This window comes from Salvia miltiorrhiza, chromosome 6 (genome assembly GCF_028751815.1).
Source record: "Salvia miltiorrhiza cultivar Shanhuang (shh) chromosome 6, IMPLAD_Smil_shh, whole genome shotgun sequence".
Classification (NCBI taxonomy): Eukaryota; Viridiplantae; Streptophyta; class Magnoliopsida; order Lamiales; family Lamiaceae; genus Salvia; species Salvia miltiorrhiza.
Window position 1 is genome coordinate 20471480 of NC_080392.1, and position 21428 is coordinate 20492907.

At 43.3% G+C, this 21428-nt stretch overlaps 2 protein-coding genes and 1 long non-coding RNA gene across 9 annotated transcripts; 2 read left to right on the forward strand and 1 right to left on the reverse strand.

Moving 5' to 3' along the window:
• Positions 1 to 6184: 6184 nt before the first annotated feature.
• Positions 6185 to 9299, reverse strand: LOC130987402 (uncharacterized). Of its 7 annotated transcripts, XR_009089723.1 has the most exons (10): positions 8572 to 9293; positions 8180 to 8299; positions 8031 to 8106; positions 7871 to 7927; positions 7504 to 7642; positions 7303 to 7418; positions 7100 to 7204; positions 6842 to 7014; positions 6652 to 6742; positions 6185 to 6439 (listed from the first exon to the last, which is right to left on the reverse strand). It is a non-coding gene; the product is annotated as an uncharacterized LOC130987402 (long non-coding RNA). The 7 variants fall into 7 exon arrangements; XR_009089718.1 differs by lacking the exon at positions 7871 to 7927 and having other exon boundaries at positions 7504 to 7627; positions 8572 to 9299; XR_009089719.1 differs by lacking the exon at positions 7871 to 7927 and having other exon boundaries at positions 7504 to 7589.
• A 1148-nt stretch (positions 9300 to 10447) lies between these two features.
• Positions 10448 to 11681, forward strand: LOC130990626 (uncharacterized). Its single transcript, XM_057914848.1, has 2 exons — positions 10448 to 10752; positions 11234 to 11681. Exons 1-2 carry the CDS (start codon positions 10448 to 10450, stop codon positions 11679 to 11681), a joined length of 753 nt encoding a protein of 250 aa, XP_057770831.1.
• An 8102-nt stretch (positions 11682 to 19783) lies between these two features.
• Positions 19784 to 21037, forward strand: LOC130990627 (uncharacterized). The gene is made up of 2 exons (XM_057914849.1): positions 19784 to 20489; positions 20585 to 21037. The coding sequence occupies exons 1-2, from the start codon at positions 20004 to 20006 to the stop codon at positions 21035 to 21037; spliced, it is 939 nt and encodes a 312-aa protein (XP_057770832.1). The 5' UTR covers positions 19784 to 20003.
• Positions 21038 to 21428: the final 391 nt, after the last annotated feature.

Below are 21428 nucleotides of genomic sequence, written 5' to 3' on the forward strand. Positions count from 1 at the left end.
TGTACCGTGCAATTTGCTATGTCCGCAGAGAAGACCAAGGCATCATCATGCGGGTGAACCAATCCAATGTGGTCCTCCGACCCAAAAGAAATGCTTGGCTCTCTTGCGGCATTGCGAACACTCATGACTTGGCTATGTAAAGTGTCAGCCCTGCACGAACGGATAGTCTGCTTCCGCGCCCTGTTAGATATAGGTCTATTTTCTTCCCCAATGATCATATGCACCTGCCTTTTTTCTCCGCGCCCTATTATAATTGTTGTCTTGCAAGTGAAGGGTGGTGTCTGCTTTACAAATTGATCAAGCTTTCCCTATCTCACCAATATTTCTAATTGACTACGCAGATGCCCATAATATTCTGTAGGGTGTCCATAAAGGTTGTGGTACTGACACAACGGTCCATTCGGTCCTGGCTTGGGAGCCCCTACTGTGAAATCCCGTGGAGCCCTAAACCATGGTTCATTTTTGATTAAGTGGAAAATCTTCTCTTGAGGTTTATTCAAAGGAGTTTGATCGGTGAGTCGGTTGACATTATTTACTCCCCTATAGGTTTGCTCATTACGGGTGGGCTGGTATGTCGGCTGCGCTTTCCCTGGCAGCACTCGAGGGGGGGGCAATCTTTTGTACGGTGCTCTCCCTTGATGACGGGTGTCCAGTGTCTCTACCTTATTCTCCGCTTTCTTGAGCTTGTTGCTACTGTATTCTGTCTTTCTAGCAGCCCTGGTTTCCTCCAGTTGTATGTACCCCGGGAGCCAGGCTAAGATATCATCAAAGTCCCTTGGTTATTTTACTTGCAAGTTATCAAAGAAAGCCCGGGTCTTAGCCCACGTACGAAAGCATAACCCTTAATCTGAGACTCAGCTTTGGGCACCTCCAAGGACGCTTTGGTAAAACGGGCAGCAAACTCTTTCAAAGTCTCAGTGGGTTCTTATTTTAAATCCATTAATGACATAACAGTCTTCGCAGCGCGTTTAGAACTTGCGAATTGGCACATGAAGGCATCGTGTAACTATTCGAATGAATGGATAGAATTAGGCTCCATAGCTCTGAACCACTGCTGGGCCATCCCCGTTAGCGTGGTAGAGAATATTCTACACTTGATCCCTTCGGTATACTGATGTAACGTGATCATAGTTTAAAACCTGGCCATGTGTACCTCCGGGTCACCAGATCCATCGTACTCCATGTTAATGGGCTTATAGTGGCGCGGCAACGGATCTACCAAGATATAATCCGATAACGGACTTGACCCTGTCCTAGCAATAGTTTCAGGATAGTACTATTTGCGGCGGCTTTCTACCCTGCCTTCCCCGGTGCAGTGTTGACTGGCATGTCTGCGCTTACTTTCGCCAGCTCTACTAGCATGCTTGTTTTTCTCCCGTAGATGGTCGCGCCGATCCTGATAACTCTCAGCACTTGAATGGGTAAAACCCTCGTACCATTCCATTTTTCGTGAGACAGCCTTGCTTCTTTCTTTTTCTTTTTCCTCAATCATTTCCTCCAGCTCTTGGAGGTGTCGTTGCATAGCTGAGACCCTCCCCTGCAACTAAGCTGAATCCTCCAGCGCTGGGCCTTTCGCCCATTTTTCAGTGACAGGTTTAGTTTGATTGGAAGTATTGATGCGTCTTCGACTTTTGAGCCATTTGGCCCTATTTTTCTCTTTTTTTTGTTTTGTTTGAGTCGTCTTGGAGAGAAAACAGGTATTCAGGAGGATGAACCTTGGAAAAGGGCATATGCACGAAATATGGTCAGAATGGGCATTACCGGACCAAAACTATCCAAACTTTCATAAGTGAAACTTATCAGGAAGAGAGCTCGGCGAAGTACCCCTCAGAACCATTCTAGGCGCGGGAACCTCCGATGTGTACCACCTGGTGTGAGGCTAACCGAAGGAAGTAGTTGGTAAGGCCATAACAGCAGTCGTAGTCAGCACAGATGAGCTATATATGAACCAGGAAGAGAGCTCGACGAAGTACCCCTCAGAACCATTCGAGGCATGGAAACGTTCGAAGTGTACCACCTGGTATGAGGCCAACCGAAGAAAGCAGTTAGTATGACCATTCCCGTCAACAGCAGTCAGCAGCTGGAGCTATATATGGAAAGACGTGTGGAGGAGATTGCCCGGAAGATTCTGGCGAATTTTAGCAATGGAAGGATCTGGAATAATATGGAGTCAATCCCAAATCCGCTGGAGATCCATTATCTATCAAATCAAATCAAGGATCAAGCTAAATATGGAAGGAAATAATATGCCAGATTTGGTCTGCCGGCTAGGGTTTACCAAATTGCTATATAAACTTCAGCATGTGTGGCTGCCAGAGGGGAGTTTGACAGCAGTTTTTAGAGTTTTTGGAGTCTTACGAATTTCAGAGAGCAAATTTACATTCTAGAGTTTAGGATTACTCTTCTAGACTTAAACTTTAGTTAGTTCACCAAGAAAATAATTTACTTTGTCATTTTACATTTTTCGCACCAAACACTTTATTTGTTTTTCGTATTTCAATTTCGTTGTGACGAACAAAGCCAAGGTTGTTTCCTTAGGTATTTTTTTATATTAAGTATTTCAAATTCTCTTTCATTTATGTGTTCATTCTATTTCGCATTTATGTTTTTCAATATGTGTGAGTAGTTCCCTTGGTGAGGTTTAAGGGGTGGAAATAATTGTTGTCAATATGTAAACATTTGTGAGGCATTTGTTCTTTCGGTTGAGTCTCATGGTTCCAGACGGATCTGTGCCAAGCCATGTACAGTAGGGGCCTAACGGGTGATCTCCGTTCGGTAAAACGCTGTCCGTGTCAAGCAAAGGCCAGGGCATACCAGGGCGTGACAACCGGTATACCCACAACCGAGTAGCTGAGCAGCGTCAACAAAAGGCGTTGTAGATTCGGAAGGTGAGGAAAGGATTGATGGGATACACTGTCCTTCCTCAGTCTTGGGCTTCTCTAGAAACTACCCATCAACTGTGACGAGGCATAAAGCCATGGTATCAAACGAGGAAGGTAACTTCTGCGCCGTAGCATGTCTATGACTGGTCGGCTGACAAGCCTGAAATGGTTGTGTCCAGGCCAGGAGGCATGTGTCACTCAAAGTGCAGAGTTGGGGACCTCAGGAGAGAAGGTTAGTGAGGGTCATACTTGGTGAGTAACGGGTATGACTACTATCTAAGGAGGAGTGAAGCACTGCCTTGTGACCGGGGATTGTGTGACCTTCAGACCAAGTGATCGCAATGGACTCAACCATCCTAAATGTGAAGTATAGCCTCTTGAAACGCCCCAATGTCTTTGGGCCACGCCTTGAGTCTATACGGATCATGGACGGATCATCAGTATGCCTATGACCGAAATAAATATTGACAACAGTTATGACCTAACCGTAAACCTTACCCCTTGTTATATTTGATCTTTGTTTAAGTTTACTTGTGCAGATAAACAGGTTGAGACCGTGATAACTCAATTTGTGCACCTGAAGAGTAAAGTAGTTCCTCACTCTCCGTGGGATCGACCCTATACTTGCTGCTAAGACTGTTCTTTGGTTGCGAGCAATAGGAGCGTGTATTGTCCGTCTAAGGTATACATAAATTATTTTGATACCGCGCGCCGAACGACGAGCACGCGCGTCTTATCAAGTATCCCCAATATCCTCAATACCCTCCATATCTCCCAGGAACACAGGTCCTAAACGACGCATATCCTTGACTTTGTTAGCCCTGACTTCTCCTGCCCCCTTCGGAGGGACGATGACAGCGCTCCGCACCAAGGGTGGTGGGTTTTCCGTTGGTAATCCCCCAGGAATAGTTAGAGCCGGTATTCCAGCAGTCCTAAGCCATGTCGCTGCCGATAATCCCAAATTCAGCGGTGGTGCAGACGTTCCCAACACCTGTCTCATGCAGGCGTAGCTCAGAAAGGACAGCATCTGTTTAGTCATGGTAATGTTAACCAGCCTCGTTCCTTATGCAGTTTGACCCTTGTTCGGCTGGAGTCACTTGCAGCCCTGACAATATGGGCCTAAGTGGGCCAGTAAGATGCATGCGAAATTATGAAAACCCAGGCAAACACCCCATCACGAGATAAATAAAAACCCAAAAAAACACACGCAAATAAGCGTATGTGCCCATCAAACCTGAATCCTCGGCAAATTAAGAAGTATAGCTTGTGCCAAGAAATTTGGCCAAGCAAAGTCCATGCACAAACTTTCTTCACGTCTTAAGCTCGATGCGATCAATTCCCACAGATGGCGCCAGTAGATGAGTTTGGCATTTTCACCCTTTGATTATGGAGAGAAAGATTCACATGTAGTGTAATAGCGGATTGAGAAAAGGCAAAGAAAGCAGCTAAAACGATAGAGAAGATTGTATTAATGTTTGAATAACGTGTGTTTACAATGACCGGTACATCATCTATTTATAGATGCCTAAGACAAGGGTAAATTAGTAATTACACGCGTGAGAGTGACCCTGGCAGTTAGAGAGAATCTTTCGAGGTCGTTATAGATTGGTGATGCTCCTAATCTTTCCCAACGTTGCATCTACCTCCAGCTCTGAAGTTTTCATCTTGACTAAGCCAGCCTTGTCCGAATCCTAGCGTGGCCTCTTCCCTACTTTATTCCAAATCTGACCCTTTGGCCCGCTCCCCTCCTCTCTGGTTATTTTAGCCCTGACACTCATGACCTTCGAACCTTCTCGAAATGGCCCTGAATCCCTTACCCTTCACGTTTTCCCCTAAAAACACTATCCAGGCCTCTTTCTTCATAGTTATTCCCAGCGCGAACTCCTTTGGTGTCGTCAACCTTCACTTTACGCATACTTTACTCCTCATCAACCAACCTTACGAGACACGACCACGTGAAAGGGCAAAGATACCAGAGTACAACTTATCTATCTCGCCATTCGAGGCGGTCTTAGATCTCAAGAATCTAGGCAATAAAGGCAAATGGCCAGAAAAGATGAGGGCACCAGCCGACCAGAGAGATAGATCCAAATGGTATGAGTTATATGCCGACCATGGACACCGAACAGAGGATTCCATTGCACTATGATTGGAAGTGGAGCATTTACTCAAAGAAGGTCACCTCACCGAGTTTCTAACAGATAAGGGCCAACACACCTTAAAGCATGGAAATGATAGACGAGACGAGTGCAGAGAATTCACCCCACCTAACCTACCAAACCATGAGAGAACAGTTAATGTCATTTCTGGCGGATCAGAAGTTAGCGGGATTACACACTCTGCTGCAAAGAGGCATACTAGGCAAGCCAAGTCTAGCAAGACGGGAGGAAATGTGCCTGGTCAAGCTAGGGCAGACCAGCTAACCCAGACAATCAGCTTTCAAACTACGGAATCAGACAAGCTTCTTAACCATCATCATGATGCTTTAGTTATTTCTATTTATATTGATAATTGTTTAACAAAACTGGTGTTGATTGATAACGGCAGCTCTGCCAATATCATATTTATTAATGCTTTCAGGGAGATGGGTTTGAACGAGTCCAACATAACCAAGAAGATTGTTGTCCTCATAGACTTCAGCGGTGAGAGCAAGACAACTGGTGGGGAGATCAACATTCCCGTCTATGTCGAAGGGGTCAATTTGTCAGCAAGATTCCTGGTGATTGATGCCCCCTCCACATTCAACGTCATCCTCGGTAGCCCATGGATCCACGACATAGAGATAGTCCCTTCCACCTTTCATCAAGGGGTGAAGTTTCCGACCAAGTAGGGCTTCAAGAAGATTAGGGGAGAATAAAACACTACTACAAATTCGCTCATAGATAACGGATAAAATCCGTTATCTATGTGTGAAAACTGCCGTAATATATAATAGTGTAATGTATGTGGAGTTCATACATAACGGATATTTAAGCATTATCTATTCTATTATACATAACGGTTTTTCATAAATATATAACGCTCAAAATCCATTATCTAAATAATTATACATAACGGTTCCAATCCGTCAAGAAAGTTAAACTTCACTGTTATGTATACACATATACATAACGATTGTTTATATATAAATAATGTTTTATATCCGTTATCTATAGTATTATACATAACGGTTTTAACCATTATCTTTGTCATAATACATAACAGTTCTTTACCGTTATGTATGCCAACTATAGCTTTTAGCATATTTTTAATACTTTTTCTCAATTTTTCTGTTATTTATCTAAAAAAATGAATAAATAAACTTAAAACAACAAAATGATAAAACCATCAATAACATATATTATATATATCACAAAACATTCATACATAATGTTTTGAGCCCAACTAAAAAAAAAAAAAAAACTAGGGCTTCCGTTGCCTTCTAAAACCAGCACCTCTCTATAAGCTCTATAATCTTGTATCTTGTCCTTCAACTATATAAATGTTAATCTGCTCGCGACGGCAGAGTGAAGAGTACCTCCTGAAGCTGAGTCCGGTTGGGGTTGAGAAATATACAACTACACAGAAATAAACAAAAAATTGAGAGATGATAAAATTAAGCAATTCTTGCAACTGTTATAAAAACACATTTCTAAAAAACTTACATCTCCATAGAAAAAAGACGAATTCATTATCCAACTACTGTTAAAAAAGTTAGATGTTAAAATTATCCAACTACTGTATAAAGTTAGTCCAAACATAAATATACCAGAAGCTTATCAACTTTTACCGTGATAATGGGAAGTAAAGGACCAAAAATCTCCTCATTCAAGATCAGAGAATCTTGTGGGGCATCCAGTATAACAGTGGGAGTGATCTTGCTGTAAGATGGACAAGGAAAAGAATTTCATGAATACATCATCAACCAACACCATATCATTGCTGAAGAAGAAAGGGCAGAACCAAGTTTTGGAACTCACAGATTGGCTTTATCCCGTTGACCACCAATAACTATTTTACTGGAAACCTTCTCTTCATCCAAAAGCTTTGTTAGACGTTCAAAATGTCGGGAATTTATAATTTTTGACAAGTCCTTTGAATTCACAGGATCCTTTCCATAGAATTTTTCTAGTTCAGATGAAAGAGCATCAACCTGAGAAATCATATCAGAATTTGATCAAAGAGAGAACGTATACCCCTATTTGCATGTCCAATATAGTTCAGTTGGTATTGCTTACAAATTTTGACGCATAGTCCTTTGTAGTTATTATATAATCAGGTGAAACACAGGTTTGTCCACTGTTGCATCCCCACTTGCCTGAGATTATTCTTCTTGCCGCAACCTTAAGAACAAACAGAACAAGCACATCATCTGTTGGTGTTTGATTCAGAAAAATTCAGATTTGGTCGAGTTTCAGTAACTGAGGCCTGACGGACTTACTGTTAAGTTGATATTTGAATCAACGATTACTGGACATTTCCCACCAAGCTCCAAAATCACAGGTGTAAGATGCTTAGCAGCAGCAGCTAATATAACACGTCCAACCTTGCTATTCCCTGTAGAAAGTTTGTTTGATTAGGTTTAGGACCAATATTTATAATCATGTCAAATACAGAATTCTTTTAGCTCAAGTTTAATCACCTGCAAAGTGTCAGCCAGCTTGTTTAGATCAAGTTCACCATCCTTTGCATGCTTTATCAAAGCGATAAATTTCTTAGTCAATAGACCTGAGAAGCACCGCGCATACCAATCATCAGAGTCTTACCTGCTCAACAATGTCCTTCAAGGAGATGTCAGAACTCCCAATTCACTGGTAGCTGGTAAGCATGCATTTAGTACAGGTTGAAAGACTATATACTGATAAACTAATTCTTGGTTCAACACATATTCACAAGTATATTGCCATTAAATGTAACAGTTCATCAGATATTAAAACAGAAAAATAAAACTAATTACAAGTTAAAATTTTATATGATAATGGAAAAATAAGTTGAGTGAATAAACTAACAATTTTCGCTCATGCAATAAGAATACTGAAGCTGATCATGCTTCCTATTTAACCAATCTGTTAGGAAATGAGAAAGGTGATGCAATTAAGCTGCTCACAAGCTATGAAAAAATGCGTAGTTTAGAGATATTCAAGCAAACATAAAACTAAATAAACTTACAGTTGAACTAGCAGCTGAAAATGCAGCAATGCCTTTGTAAAGAAAATTAGCTAAAGATCTTGCCATCCTCCCAAAACTGCAAATCAAAGCAATTATAGAAAGATTATTCCAAATTCCAGCAGTCTATATGCATTCCAATAAACAAGAACCTCATCCTGCCTTGTTTCCACGGCATCCCACTCTACATTCCTTATACCAGCAAAACCCTCATCCTGCCTCTTCAGCATATGCTGAAGAGCATGGCCAAATTCATGGAATACAGTCTCAACCTACAAGCACCATGAGAATCAATCAAATAAAGAGTAGCTAAAACAAAAATAGCTCCAGGAATTCAATCAAGAATTCAGAACCCCCCTGCGAATTCAATACCTACAGTGCAAGAAACAATTGAATTAAGTCGGACTACAAGAATCAATCAACTGCAACACCCCGTTCTCCGGAGAAAAGAACTAGAACTTACTAAGTATGCATAAACTACAAAATTGCTCGAAAATTTCAAAATTGGAACCCAGAGTAGAGAAGTGCAGAGTTCAGGACTTACTGGAGTTGGAGAGTGGAGATAGATAAGGAGAGAATTGTGCAGAGTTCAGGAACCCAATTTGTGCATATTATCTGAGAGAGAGAGGGCCTCCGCCTTCAAAATTTGAGTATTTCAGTGCGAGGGGGGCGACTACCGATGGAGGCGGTGGCGGTGGCGACAAATGACCTAGGTTTCTAGATTTGGGGAAAAAAGAGAGGAGCGCGAGATAGGTCGTGAAGGGAAAGTTGGATTTCCTGAGAGGCTTCGATGATAGGCCGCCTGCGACAACCTAGGGTTTAGGATTTGGGGTGCTGAAGACCGAGAAGGACGACGGGAGAGAGAGAGAGAGAGAGGCGCGACATTGACTGCTATAATCATCGGTCGAGGCCAAGGACAAAGCACCGCCTCGCCTCCATCGGTGAGAACAGGGGATGACGATTGCCTCGCCAATTTCAGAGGCGGCGGCAGCCAGCCTCGCCGGAGCTAATCGTGGCGGAGATCCTTGAGGTGACAACATTTTGGAAGAAGATCTAGGGCACGAACTGAGGAATTGAGGGATGAGAAGGAGAGAGGTGAAAATCTGTTGAGATATGAGGAGAAATAGAGGCACGGCTTCGCTGGATCCAGGCACCGCGGCCGACGACGCCGGAGAAGAGAAGGAGGGCGGGGTGGGTGGAGGTTTTGATGGGAGACAGAGAACGAGAGAGGGAGAGTTGGAGAGAGATCATTAGGAACTTAGGGTTTTGAATGTTGTAGTGAAATTAAAATCTAATACATAACATAAATTAATAACGGTAATATTTACTGTTATTAAAATGTACTCATACATAACACAAACCATAACGATAATAAATACGCGTTATTAAAAATGAACATACACAACACTCATAGATAACGGTAGACTAAAAAGCGTTATAAATAAGCATAGGTAACAGTTTTCTCATAACGGATTTTTGAAATATCCGTTATCTATGTAAAAAGGCGCACATACATAACGGATATTTTAAATATCCGTTATCTATGAGGCGTTATGTATGTGCATTTTTGGTGTAGTGAAAGGACTTCAAATCCTACTACCAGACCAGCATGAAGGCAAAACATGCTTTATAGCAATTACAGGAAGATGGTCCATCCAACCCTAAGACGGACCAATTACCACAACTAGAGCAACATGTGCAACATGATCAACCCGACCAACCCTACAATCGAAAGCGGTCTGCTAGCTTTGTTGAAAAAGAAACTGTGGAGATAGATGAAGTCCAAATCAATATAGACTATCCGGATCACAAAGCCCGGATATGGGCACAACTCGATCCCGAACTGAGAGAGAAGCTTATTTCATTTCTTACTGAGCATTATGATTGTTTTGCTTGGTCCCATGAGGACATGACAAGGATTGATCCGAATATTATTATTCACATGATACAGGTAGACCCGAGTTACCCACCAAGAAAACAAAAACAGAGAAAGTTTGCTCCCGAGAGAAATCAGGTCATCAACGAAGAAGTCACAAAGCTCCTGTGCAACAGACTTATCCGGGAGGCTCATTACCCCGAATGGCTTGCTAATGTGGTGGTAGTGAAGAGGAAGAATGGTAAATGGCGTGTGTACATTGACTTCACGAACCTCAACAAGGCATGCCCGAAAGACTCATTCCCACTACCATACATCGACATGTTGGTAGATGCGGCAGCAGGACATGAGCTACTAAGCTTCATGGATGCATTCTCGGGATACCATCAAATCTGAATACACCCTGATGATGAGGACAAGACAACATTCCTGACAAGCCTTGGACTTTATTGCTATATCTTCATGTCATTCGGGTTAAAAAAATGCAAGAGCAACATACCAACAGTTAGTCAACAAGATGTTCGGGAGTTAAATTAGGCATACGATGGAGGTCTACATTGACGACATGCTCGTCAAGTCCATCCATGCGAAGGATCATATCGACCATCTCAGACCAATATTCAACATCTTAAGGGAATACAATATAAAACTAAACCCTACTAAGTGTTCATTTGGTGTAACTGCAGGGAATTTCCTAGGCTACATGGTGACACAGAGAGGCATAGAGGCCAACCCTGCTCGAATAGATTCGATCCAGAAAATCTCTTCACCGACATGTGTGAAGGACGTCCAAAAGCTGACTGGGAGGATAGCTGCACTTAGTCGTTTTATATTAAAGTCATCCAATAGGTGCAACCCATTCTTCAACACTTTACGAAAATCCAAATCATTCGAATGGACAGAGGAGTGCGAATCCGCTCTATAGGAACTCAAGCAGTACCTAATCAGCACATCTCTGCTAGTCAAACCAAAGGATCATGAAACCTTGCTGGTTTACTTGACCGTGTACGACGGAAAACAATTTCTAATTTACTATATGAGCAAGTCTCTTTTGGATGCAGAAACACGGTATAGCCAGTTGGAGAAACTAGCTCTCACATTGGTACACACCGTGAGAAAGCTACGCCCTTATTTTTAGTGTCATCCGATCCAAGTTATAACCACCTATCCACTCAAGGACATTCTTCTCAAGCCAGAACTCTCAGGCCGTCTGACCAAGTGGACAGTGGAGTTAAGCGAGCATGACATAATATTCAAACCAAGCACGGCCCTTAAGTCTCAGATATTAGCAGATTTCTTAGTTGATTTTACTCATAACCTTACCATGCAGGCCGACAAGGAACTATATATGTTGCATGACCAAGCAACCCGACCAACTCGGAGCTTGGAGACTATATGTATACGGGTCCAGTAATATGCGAGAAAGTGGACTAGGTCTTGTCCTCATCTCACCACTAGGCGACGTGGTAGAGCAGTCGATCCGCTGTGAATTCAAAGCCACCAACAATGAATCGGAGTACAAAGCCATGCTAGCCGAACTCGGACTGGCAATGAAAATGAGAGTCAAGCGAATCAGTGTGTTCAATGACTCTCAGCTCGTGGTCAACCAAATACAAGGCGCTTACCGAGTCAAAGATGCCAAGATGATCGCCTACTTGGGCAAAATCAAAGAACTTCAGTGCAGCTTTGAGGAGTTCACCATAATCCAAGTTCCGAGAGGAGACAACAGCCATGCAGATGCCCTCGCCAATCTTGGGTCGTCTATCCAAGCCACATAGTCCAAGATAATCCTGATCATCTGCCTCAAATGGTCTGCCATTCGAAAGGACAAGGAGGACCAGGTGGTGGAAGTATCACCCGAACATACTTGGATAACCTCTATAGTGGAGTACTTAGAACATGACAAGCTACCAGACGATAGGAATAAAGCTCACCGACTTAGGGCTCAGGCTGCCCGATTCTCCATTATTCGTGGTAAGTTATACAAACGTTCTTTTACTGGTCTATACTTAAAATGCATTAACCCTGCAGAGGCAAGGTACGTCTTGTCCGAGTTGCATGAAGGAGAGTGTGGAAACCACTCAGGTGGGAGAAGCTTAGCCCACCGAGCTATAACCAACAGATATTATTGGCCTACCATGAAGGCTGACTCAACTAATTACGTCAAGAGATGTGACAAATGTCAACGGTTTGCTCAAGTGTCACACTTACCCCCAAAACCACTGACCGTCATTACATCACCATGGCCTTTTATGAAATGGGTGATGGATATTGTAGGTAAGCTACCTACTGCACTTAGACAGAAGGTATACATGCTAGCCGTGACAAATTACTTCAGCAAGTGGATCGAGGAGGACTCATTCCATAAAATACGAGATAAAGATGTTAAGAGCTTCATCTGGAAAAACGTGATATGTCGATATGGGGTGCCAAAAGAGATCATCACGAACAACAGGTCACAATTCATCAGTGCAGAATTTCAAGACTTTTGTAAGCTTTGGAATATCAAATTGAGCTTTTCCACCCCAAGGTACCCACAGGCAAACGAACAAGCAGAGTCTTCCAACAAGTCCATCATGAACACTCTAAAGAAGAGATTGGAAAAAGCTAAGGGAAAGCGGGCAGACGAACTACCCGGTGTACTCTGGTTATACCAAACGACCACAAGAACTTCGACGGGAGAAACCCCTTTCTCGTTAGCCTACGAAATGGAAGCAATGATACCCACTGCCAGGTACGTACTCATCACAGACACCGACAATCAAGAGGCTATGTGCCTCGAGTTAGACCTACTCGATGAGAAAAGAAACAAGGCAAACATTAGGTTAACCTCATACTAACAAAGTGTTGCCAGACACTACAACAAACATAGTCGTACCCAGACATTCTAACCAGGTGATTGGGTACTTCGTAGAGTATTCCAGAACACCAAGGAAGCAGGAGCAGACAAGCTTGCCCCAAATTGGGAAGGCCTTTACCTGATCATGATCCTTCTCGAGATAGCTCAAGATTTGTTTAAGTCTCTCCTTTACACCAAACCGGACAGTAGGATAAGGGAAGCTTTTAAGATCTACAAAATAGTGAAAGAAATACTCATCAAATCAATGGTGGTAGACAAACATACATTACATATATAGTTAACCTCAATACTCATGACTAGTAGAACTCCAAGCAAAAGGTATCTCAGATCCACCAACTAAACCTAAAGCTTCATAAGGTATAAAGAAATACTTTTTTTTCCACCTTGAATTCATGGTATTTGTACCCAAAATCAAAGGCGACTTGTTATCCCTAACCTTTAAAGTATACCGACCAACATCACCAAAATTTATTGAGAAATAGCAAGCTACCAACACCTCAGCTCTTGTAATCTCAATCTTGTTCTTTCCCCAAACACCTACAAGGCCATCAAAACGCGTCATGCAGTCGGCATCAACTGACTAGGATGAATCCTATGGTAGTCACACATCTCAGCAATCAGTCTAGAAAGCGGAAGACGACACCATACTTTAAACATCTGAACATACATGCAGGTCCACCCGGATAAAACCCAATCAGCTCGCTCAAGACCTGAAGGAGAATGTAGGCTCACCCAATCTGGTATGTCATATGCCGCCCGGATATCTCGCAACTCAGCCAACGTCACCAATGATGGTTCATTCTTCTTAAGTATGATGTTACTAGGGCGATCCCCATCAATCATATCATCACTATCCACTCCATTACCAACCATGTAGTCAGGTACTCCCGAGCAGTCAGCCATTCTCGGAGCCTCTCGACTACAAGGCACCCCAACAGGCACATCACCACTATCTAAATCAACAACTCTACTCGTTGACTCCATAGAAACTCCTCGACTACAAGACATGTCAACCAAGCTACCTAGAGCACAGACGCCAACCAAGTTTACAATAGACACACACAATAATAGACGGAAAATAGAAGTGAAGATATCATACATGACCAACCAAACATACCCTACACTACTAACATGATACACTTATGGATATACATAGTGATATCATCAAATAAAGAGCTATCATATGTCACCAACCCAATATGCCAAACAAAACAATCATACATATACTCATACTTGGACAAACTTAGCATGCTCCAAGAAACAACTATATTACTATCGACTAGAGGGTCAACAGATCAAATAAGCACTACACAAACGAAGAATTGATTAAAGAATTAAGCAAAACATGACAAAAATAAATAGAAAGCATGCTTGAAATATTCGATAAAGACACAAAGAACATGGTGGAATATGGAAAGAAAAAACCAACCTTCTTGAGGCTTCACAAAATCCTTTCTCTGTGCTAAGCACTCCCAAGCTCCACTTCAAAGTCTCAAGTCCTCCAAATGAATTGTGCTGGAAAATGGGAGACTTCCCTCTTCATTAGATAGTTCATTTCTCAGATGCACGAGAAGTGCTGTTAATCTAGGACCTATCCTACGAGCTAAGCACATTTGTCTTACTATAGAATATTTGCTATTTCTGTGTTAGTCTTTTTTTTACATGCGAAATATGATATCTGTTATTTCTGTGTTTGCTTCTTTTTTGGCATGCGAAATGCAGGTACCAGGGTAAAATAAATTCATGAACAAAAGTTGCCTAACAAACTTAGCCTTTTTGCAAAAGATGGGTTGTCACACTTTTATTATTGCAACAATTTACATCTTTACAATACTTACAATACTCTGTCTACACAAAAAAAAACACGTACATCTCTACACTCCTAGTGGGACACCAATACCACCTAGCCAAACCAGCCAAGTATCATCCCAACAACTACACTCATCAATGATGCCATGCACCTCAAGAAAACGGGCAGCCCATGACCCCCTCGGGCAGGGAGCCATACAAACAAAATAATACAAACACATATTCCTTGTAGCCAATATCCATACCCACACTCGGGCAACAACATAACTTCCCCAATGTTCCCAGCGAAAGCTCCAACATTCCCAGCTCACCTCTTTCTTCTCCTACAACGAAAATCCAAAGATTAGCGAAAATTAGCCGGACATAGCTGTTAAATTTAGCTGCAACCAACAACCTCTTCAGACACAAATTCTCTGCACCATTATTGCAAAAAAAAAATATGAAGAATGGGAGGCAAGCCTCTAGACACATGCACAGATCGTGGGGAAGCCCCTATTCTCTTTGTCGAGACTTCCGTCGTCATTTTCCCTCGTTACCCAGCAGACATCGCCGTCTAGAACATCGCGGTCTCTGGCCCTCGAATCACTGCCTTCGGCCTTTGAAATCGCCTCATCCGGCCCTTGAATCACCGCCTTGGATCTCTGAACCGTCACCTCAAATCGGCAAGAACCGCCGCCTCGGAAAATTGGATAGGCGAGCACCGCTCCGACATCTTTGCGTCACACCGCCACACTGCTCGGCTTTTCCTCAGATTTGGCAACTGAAGGACGCCCACCTTCTTCTCTAATCGCCACCGCCTTTCCACAAACAACAAACGGGCAACCACCTCCAAATTTGCAAACAACATAGTATTTGGACGGCGAGGAACGAACTGTAGTAAACGATGCACGGTTAATAAGATGATAAACACCACAAGCTACAACCATCTTATCCTTTCTTTGAAAAATACCACCAACAGAGAATGTGTCGCTGCTCGAGTCATCCTCCTTTATGCCTAGTTCTTGACAAGGAACCGAAGCTTAATAAGTAGCACCTAAGACAATCCACTGACTAGTAGGGTAATGATAATTTCCACTCTCTCCATCAGAATCATCACCTGGTGGCAGATTGTGACGATCTCTACCACAACAGTCATCAAAATCCTCATCATCATCAGACCCATAATCACCTTGCCCAACTAAACCATCATCACCCTTGTCCTCCTCATCATCATCATCAGCAACTTCATAACCATTCTCAAGACCATCCAACTGATTATCATTATAATTAAAATTGCTAGAAGCTGAAACTTCAACTACAGGATGATGTAAAACATGCTTCGCCAAATCATTACTTCTACAAGAAACAGTCACATGTAAAATCGACATTTCAACATAATTCAACAAATGTGACAGTTCAAAATCATCAGTGTTGGGGATAGATCCAACAATCACTCGAATAGGACGTCGGGCACGTCCGGGTCGGCGGGCACTAGCAACCTGAAACCACAAATACGTTAGAGCCCTTCAAGGAGCACCGGTGGGGGTGTCGATGGAAGGGCCTCCGACGCTCAAGTCAGTCAAACAATTCGGATTAATTGATAAGAAAAACGAATATAATGCGTAAAGATAATTAAATAATAGAGTAAAGATGAGATAGTGAATCTCGACGGTCGGACTGGTCTGTCTGGTTGGTCTGCCTGACTGGTCAGAGCAAGCCCCAATCCAGAATGTAAGAGCGTGGAGGCGTAGAGATCGAGCAAGCGAAGATAGTTGAGAGCGTGAGTAAGTGGAATAGCTGAGAATACGAATGACTGCTTGGGTCGAGTGACCTAGTTGGTTTTCTTATATAGTGTGGTGTCTTGACGGCTAGGGTTTTTCCGGGACGTCCGTGAAACCCTAGTTGCTCCGATATTTCCGGGATCGTCTCCTCTACCTGCCTTTTCCTCCAAGTCGTTGCCCTCTGTAGGGTTTGACGTGATTGGGCCTTAATGACTTGGCGTATGGGCCGAATAAAATTGGAACTAACTTGATTTTTGGACTGGGCTGATTATTTGGACCACGAGTATTTATTTAAATGGGCTATACGAATTTTGTCCATTACAGTTTGTCCCCCACTCTCTAATTTGATATTTATCAAATAGAGAGTATGACTATTGAATAGCTTAATTCGGTGTCGGGGTGATTTGTACATTCTCGGGTAGAAATTTTCCCGAATATATATAGAACTGCAATAACGGGTGGTCCGCTTTTTATTTCTCGATCTTATGATGTGTTAGCTGTATAATTATATGCAACTGTGCATATTAATATTGGTTTAGAACTTTTAATGGCCCTTAGCCTATTTATATGGGTCCCTATTTTCGTGGGCCTTGGGCAGCCTAAGGATGTGAACAGCCCAAATGTTGTGTTGATTTTCATAGCCCACTAAGAGTTTCAAGATTTTAGGGTTTACAAATTGTAGGCGCCGCTTCATGAGAGGAGGAAGAGAAGAGATGCGATGCAGTCGTGCGTCCCGGCGGAGCACCTGCCGTGGCGACTGATCCGGCGGCCATGGGCCGGTGGGCGAGGTCCGACTTGTGACCAGGCGAGTCTGGCGACCGCTGTCGGCGTGAGTTGCGCCTAGGGTGCTACTTTGTGGAAGAGAAAGAAGATGAAGGAGACGCGGTGGGCGACTCCGAGAAGTGGCTGTGGTGGTCGCGGCTGCGGCCTTGCAGCGGGTGGCGATGCGAGCAGCGGCCAGCCCTCTCGCTGCAATTTTCCGGTTGCCCTCTCGCAGCTTGACGGAGCAGAAGAGAGAGGAGATGGCTCGAAGTGTCGTCGGCCTCAATTTTTCAGAGGCGACGGTGGTTTGTTCGACGGCGGTTCCCGGAAGTTCCAATAAAAGTGACGTGACTTGCCATCGTGCTTTCTGGTGGCGATCTTCGCTGATTTTATTTAAAGTCGACGGCGTACGGAGAAATGTCGATTCGAAGGAGATTGCTGATGCTAGATCTGGCCAGAGATCCGAAGGAGATTCGAAGGCCGGATGCAACGATTCAGAGGCCGGAGGCGGCGATGTTCGCCGGGCGTCGGGAGGAGACGACGACCGAGAAGGAAGAAAAGGAGCTTCCTCACGATCTGTGTGTGTGTCCAGAGGTTCGCTTCATCTTCTTCTAGCATGATTATATATATATATATATATGTATATATATTTTGTGTGTGACTTCCATGATTTTAAGAGTAAATGAAGATATGCATTTGTTTTGTTGCTGAATAGATGGAGGATATGTTTGCTTGCCTTGTTGGGTTAGTATGGATGTTGCCCAAATGATTGTTGTGTGGAAGGTGTCTGGTTGGTTTGTCTGGTTTGGCTGAGTGGTGTTTGGCTAGCAGGCGTTTGGTTGGTAGGCGTTGCTGTCCGAGTCATGTATCCGCATGAAGACCTTGCTGGTGTTGCTGTCGAGTCATATCAAGCTTAGCCTGCCTGGTTTGGTTGCTGCTCAACTGGCATGTGAGCTGCCCATTTCTTTTTGGATAGGAGCAGTGTTGGCTGACATAGCTAGGTAGTGTAGATAGATGGATTTCCTTTCTTTTTTTATGTACTTTGTACCATAAACGTGTGAATTGTTGGAGTAGTAAAAGTATGACAGTCCCTTTTTGCAGAGATGTTTAAGTTTGGCAGACAACTTTAGCTCGTCACTTTTATTTTGCCCAACTAATAATACTACACTCTCTTGCAATTTGAATATACGAAGTGAAACGACTGCCAAGATCATACTCCTATTTCATCTGTCAAAAAAGAAACATCCACACAAACAAACATCATATAATAAGACAAAGAGGAGAAAGTCTCTCATTTTTTCACACAATTCTTTTGGAGCTTTGGAATGGGGCTTGGGAGTACTTGACGTAGAGAGAGGATTTTTGGAAGCTTTGAGAAGGTCGGTTTATTGTCTCTATATTCTACCACGTTCTTTATGAGTATTCCAAGCATGCTTATTTATTTGCTTCGTTCTTTGATCGATTTGTCGTTTATATAACTCTCCTTTTGATCCGTTGGCCCTCTAGTAGATAGTAATCTAATTGTTTATTGGGAGTATGCTTATTTTGTTCAAGCATGAGTATATATGTGATTGTCATGTTTGACATGTTGGGTTGGTGCTATATGATAGCTCTCATTTCTATTTGCCAATGCCATTATATGTATCATTTTGGTAGTGTAGGGTATGTTTAGTTAGTCACGTGTGATATCTCTATTTGTTCAAGTATGGATATATGTGTGCTTGTCATGTTTGACATGTTGGGTTGGTGCTATATGATAGCTCTCATTTTCGTTTGTCAATGCCATTACATGTATCATGTTAGTAGTGTAGGGTATGCTTGGTTAGTCACGTGTGATATCTCCATTTCTATCTTTCGTCTATTGTTGTGTGTGTCTATTGTAAACTTGGTTGGCGTCTTTGCTTTATGTAGCTTGGTTGACATGTCTCGTAGTCGAGGATTTTCTATGGAGTCGTCGAGTAGAGTTGTCGATTTAGATAGTGATGACGTGCCTGTTGGGGTGCCTTGTAGTCGTGGGGCTCCGAGCATGGCTGACTGCTCTGGGGAACCTGACTACATGGCTGGTAACGGGGTGGATAGCGATGATATGATTGATGGGGGTCGCCCTAACAACATCATACTTAAGAAGAATGAATCATCATTGGTGACGCTGGCTAACTTGCGAGAGATCCGGGCATCATACGACATACCAGATTGGGTGAGCTTGCATTCTCCTTCAGGCCCTGAGCGAGCTGATTGGGTTTTGCCCGGGTGGACCTGCATGTATGTTCAGATGTTTAAAGATGGGTGTCGTCTTCCACTTCCTAGATTGATTGTCGAGATGTGCGACTACCATAAGATTTCTCCTAGTCAGTTGATGCCGACTGTATGGCGTGTTTTGATGGCTTTGCAGGTGTTTGGGGAAATTAACAACATTGATATTACATTGGCTGAGGTGTTAGAAACTTATCATCTGGCATCTAATCCAGGTGATGTTGGTCGGTATATGTTGAAGGTTAGGGGTAACAGGTCACCCTTGATCTTGGGTGCTGACACCTTGCATGCAAGGTGGAAAAAGAAGTATTTCTTTGTATCTTGTGAAGCTTTGGGTTTGGTTGATGGGTCTGAGATACCTTATGCTTGGAGTTCTGCTAGTGAGTGTTGAAGTGAACTATATTTGTATGTTTGTCTACCATCATTGACTTAATAAGTATTTCTTTCATTGTTTTGCAGATCTGAAAAACTTTCCTTATCCTACTGTCCGGTTGGGTGTCAAAGAGAGACGTAAGCAAATCTTGAGCTATCCCGAGGAGGCTCGTGATTGGCGGGTTATCTTGTCTGACGATAATTTGAGGCAAAGTTCGCTGTGGAGGGGCACTTCCTTTACTTCAGAAGGTACGGTCTCCTTGTCGACTCGCCCTCCGCCTCGTATGGTCTTTTTGTCTACGTCTTTGGAAACTTTATACGGACGACAAGGCTCTCAGATCATACCTGAACTGACGGTAAAGGAACGGGCTTTTGCAGAACGTGTCATGTCGAAGTCTTATCGGTTTGAGATGAAGGGGCCCGATGCTGCGTTGGAGAAGATGCGTGCGGGAAGGAAGAAAAAAAAGGTGACCGAGGTATCTAGTGATCTCGAGGTCAGCGAGACAGTCATTCCGGTCCGCTCTTCGCCTGTTATTCCGGTCTCTACTTCGCCGGTTCGAAAGGGCAAGGAAAGAAGGCGCGACGACGTTGATGATGCTGATTGGGCTGGTGACTCTATTCGTCTTACCTTTCCATTTGATGCTTCTGCATATGCGGATGTCCGCCCGTTCCGCAAGGAGTTGGGCAAGTTACTTTGGCCGGAGGACCGCAATGCCTTGGTTGGATTGAAGTCTGGTGCCCCTGATGCCACTGTCGACCATATCTTTCTGGTGAGTAGGAGTTATACTAGTTTCAATCATTTTTTCTTTTGTTTCAAGTGTGGGTGACTAGTTGCTGATTCATGTTATCTCTATTGCTTATGTAGGGTTTGCAGGGCGTGCTTCATTTGTCGGAGAGGATCCGAGAGCTGGAGAAGAGTGTGAAGAAACTTCGAACTGAGCGGGTTGATTTGGACGACATATTGAAGGGTCGTGATGAGGAGATTGCACGTTTGAAGGTAGAGCTGCAAACTCAACTTGATGTTGAGCGCCTAGCAGGTGATCGGGCGAAGACTTTGGAGGAGCAGCTTGAGGCCGTTAACTCTACGGTTTCATTTTTGACGGAGAAGCTTGAGTTTGTCGGTACTGAGGGGGAGGTCCAGGCTAGGGCCCAAATGGCTCAAGATTACTTGGACGGTCGGGCTGGGACTTGGAACACGGCCAAGATGTTTGAGGCTTATGCCGAGCTGATGGAGAGGAGAGCTGAGGAGGCTGCCGAGGTTGCGGATCTTGCTGCTTCGCTTGGAGGTTTGGGTACTGGTGGCCCCTCTGCTGATTGATGACTGTGCTTCATTATCTGCAAACTTGACTTGGTTTTGTAATAGACTTATAATTATCTTAACTTTTAGAGCTTTCGGGCCTGTGTGCCTATGAGTCTACTCTATGTGGATGATTTTCCTTAGTATTCTCTCCTCTAGTATGAGCTTGTGCTAGTTTGATAGCCAAGCTTATAGTTAGTCTACTCTACTATGTAACTCGAAGTTTTTCGGCTTGGCCGGCCTCCTGGGGTTTTACCCTTAATATTTAATCGAGTTGTGATCCATTTGGTTGTGCCAACTGTAACGCTCATTCCCCACTTTATCTAAGTGCACGTAGGGCTGGTTCAGTTGGTTGGGGTATGTGTTGTAACACGAGGTTGTCCCTTCAATGTAGCGTGTGGCTAATTGTTGC

Coding starts and splice junctions, on each gene's coding strand:
- LOC130990626 (XM_057914848.1), top strand. CDS start 10,448: ATGGAGGTCTACATTGACGACATGCTCGTCAAGTCCATCCATGCGAAG. Junction 10,753..11,233: donor ATATTAAAGTCATCCAATAG/GTGCAACCCATT, acceptor CTTACCATGCAG/GCCGACAAGGAACTATATAT.
- LOC130990627 (XM_057914849.1), top strand. CDS start 20,004: ATGGTCTTTTTGTCTACGTCTTTGGAAACTTTATACGGACGACAAGGC. Junction 20,490..20,584: donor CTGTCGACCATATCTTTCTG/GTGAGTAGGAGT, acceptor TTGCTTATGTAG/GGTTTGCAGGGCGTGCTTCA.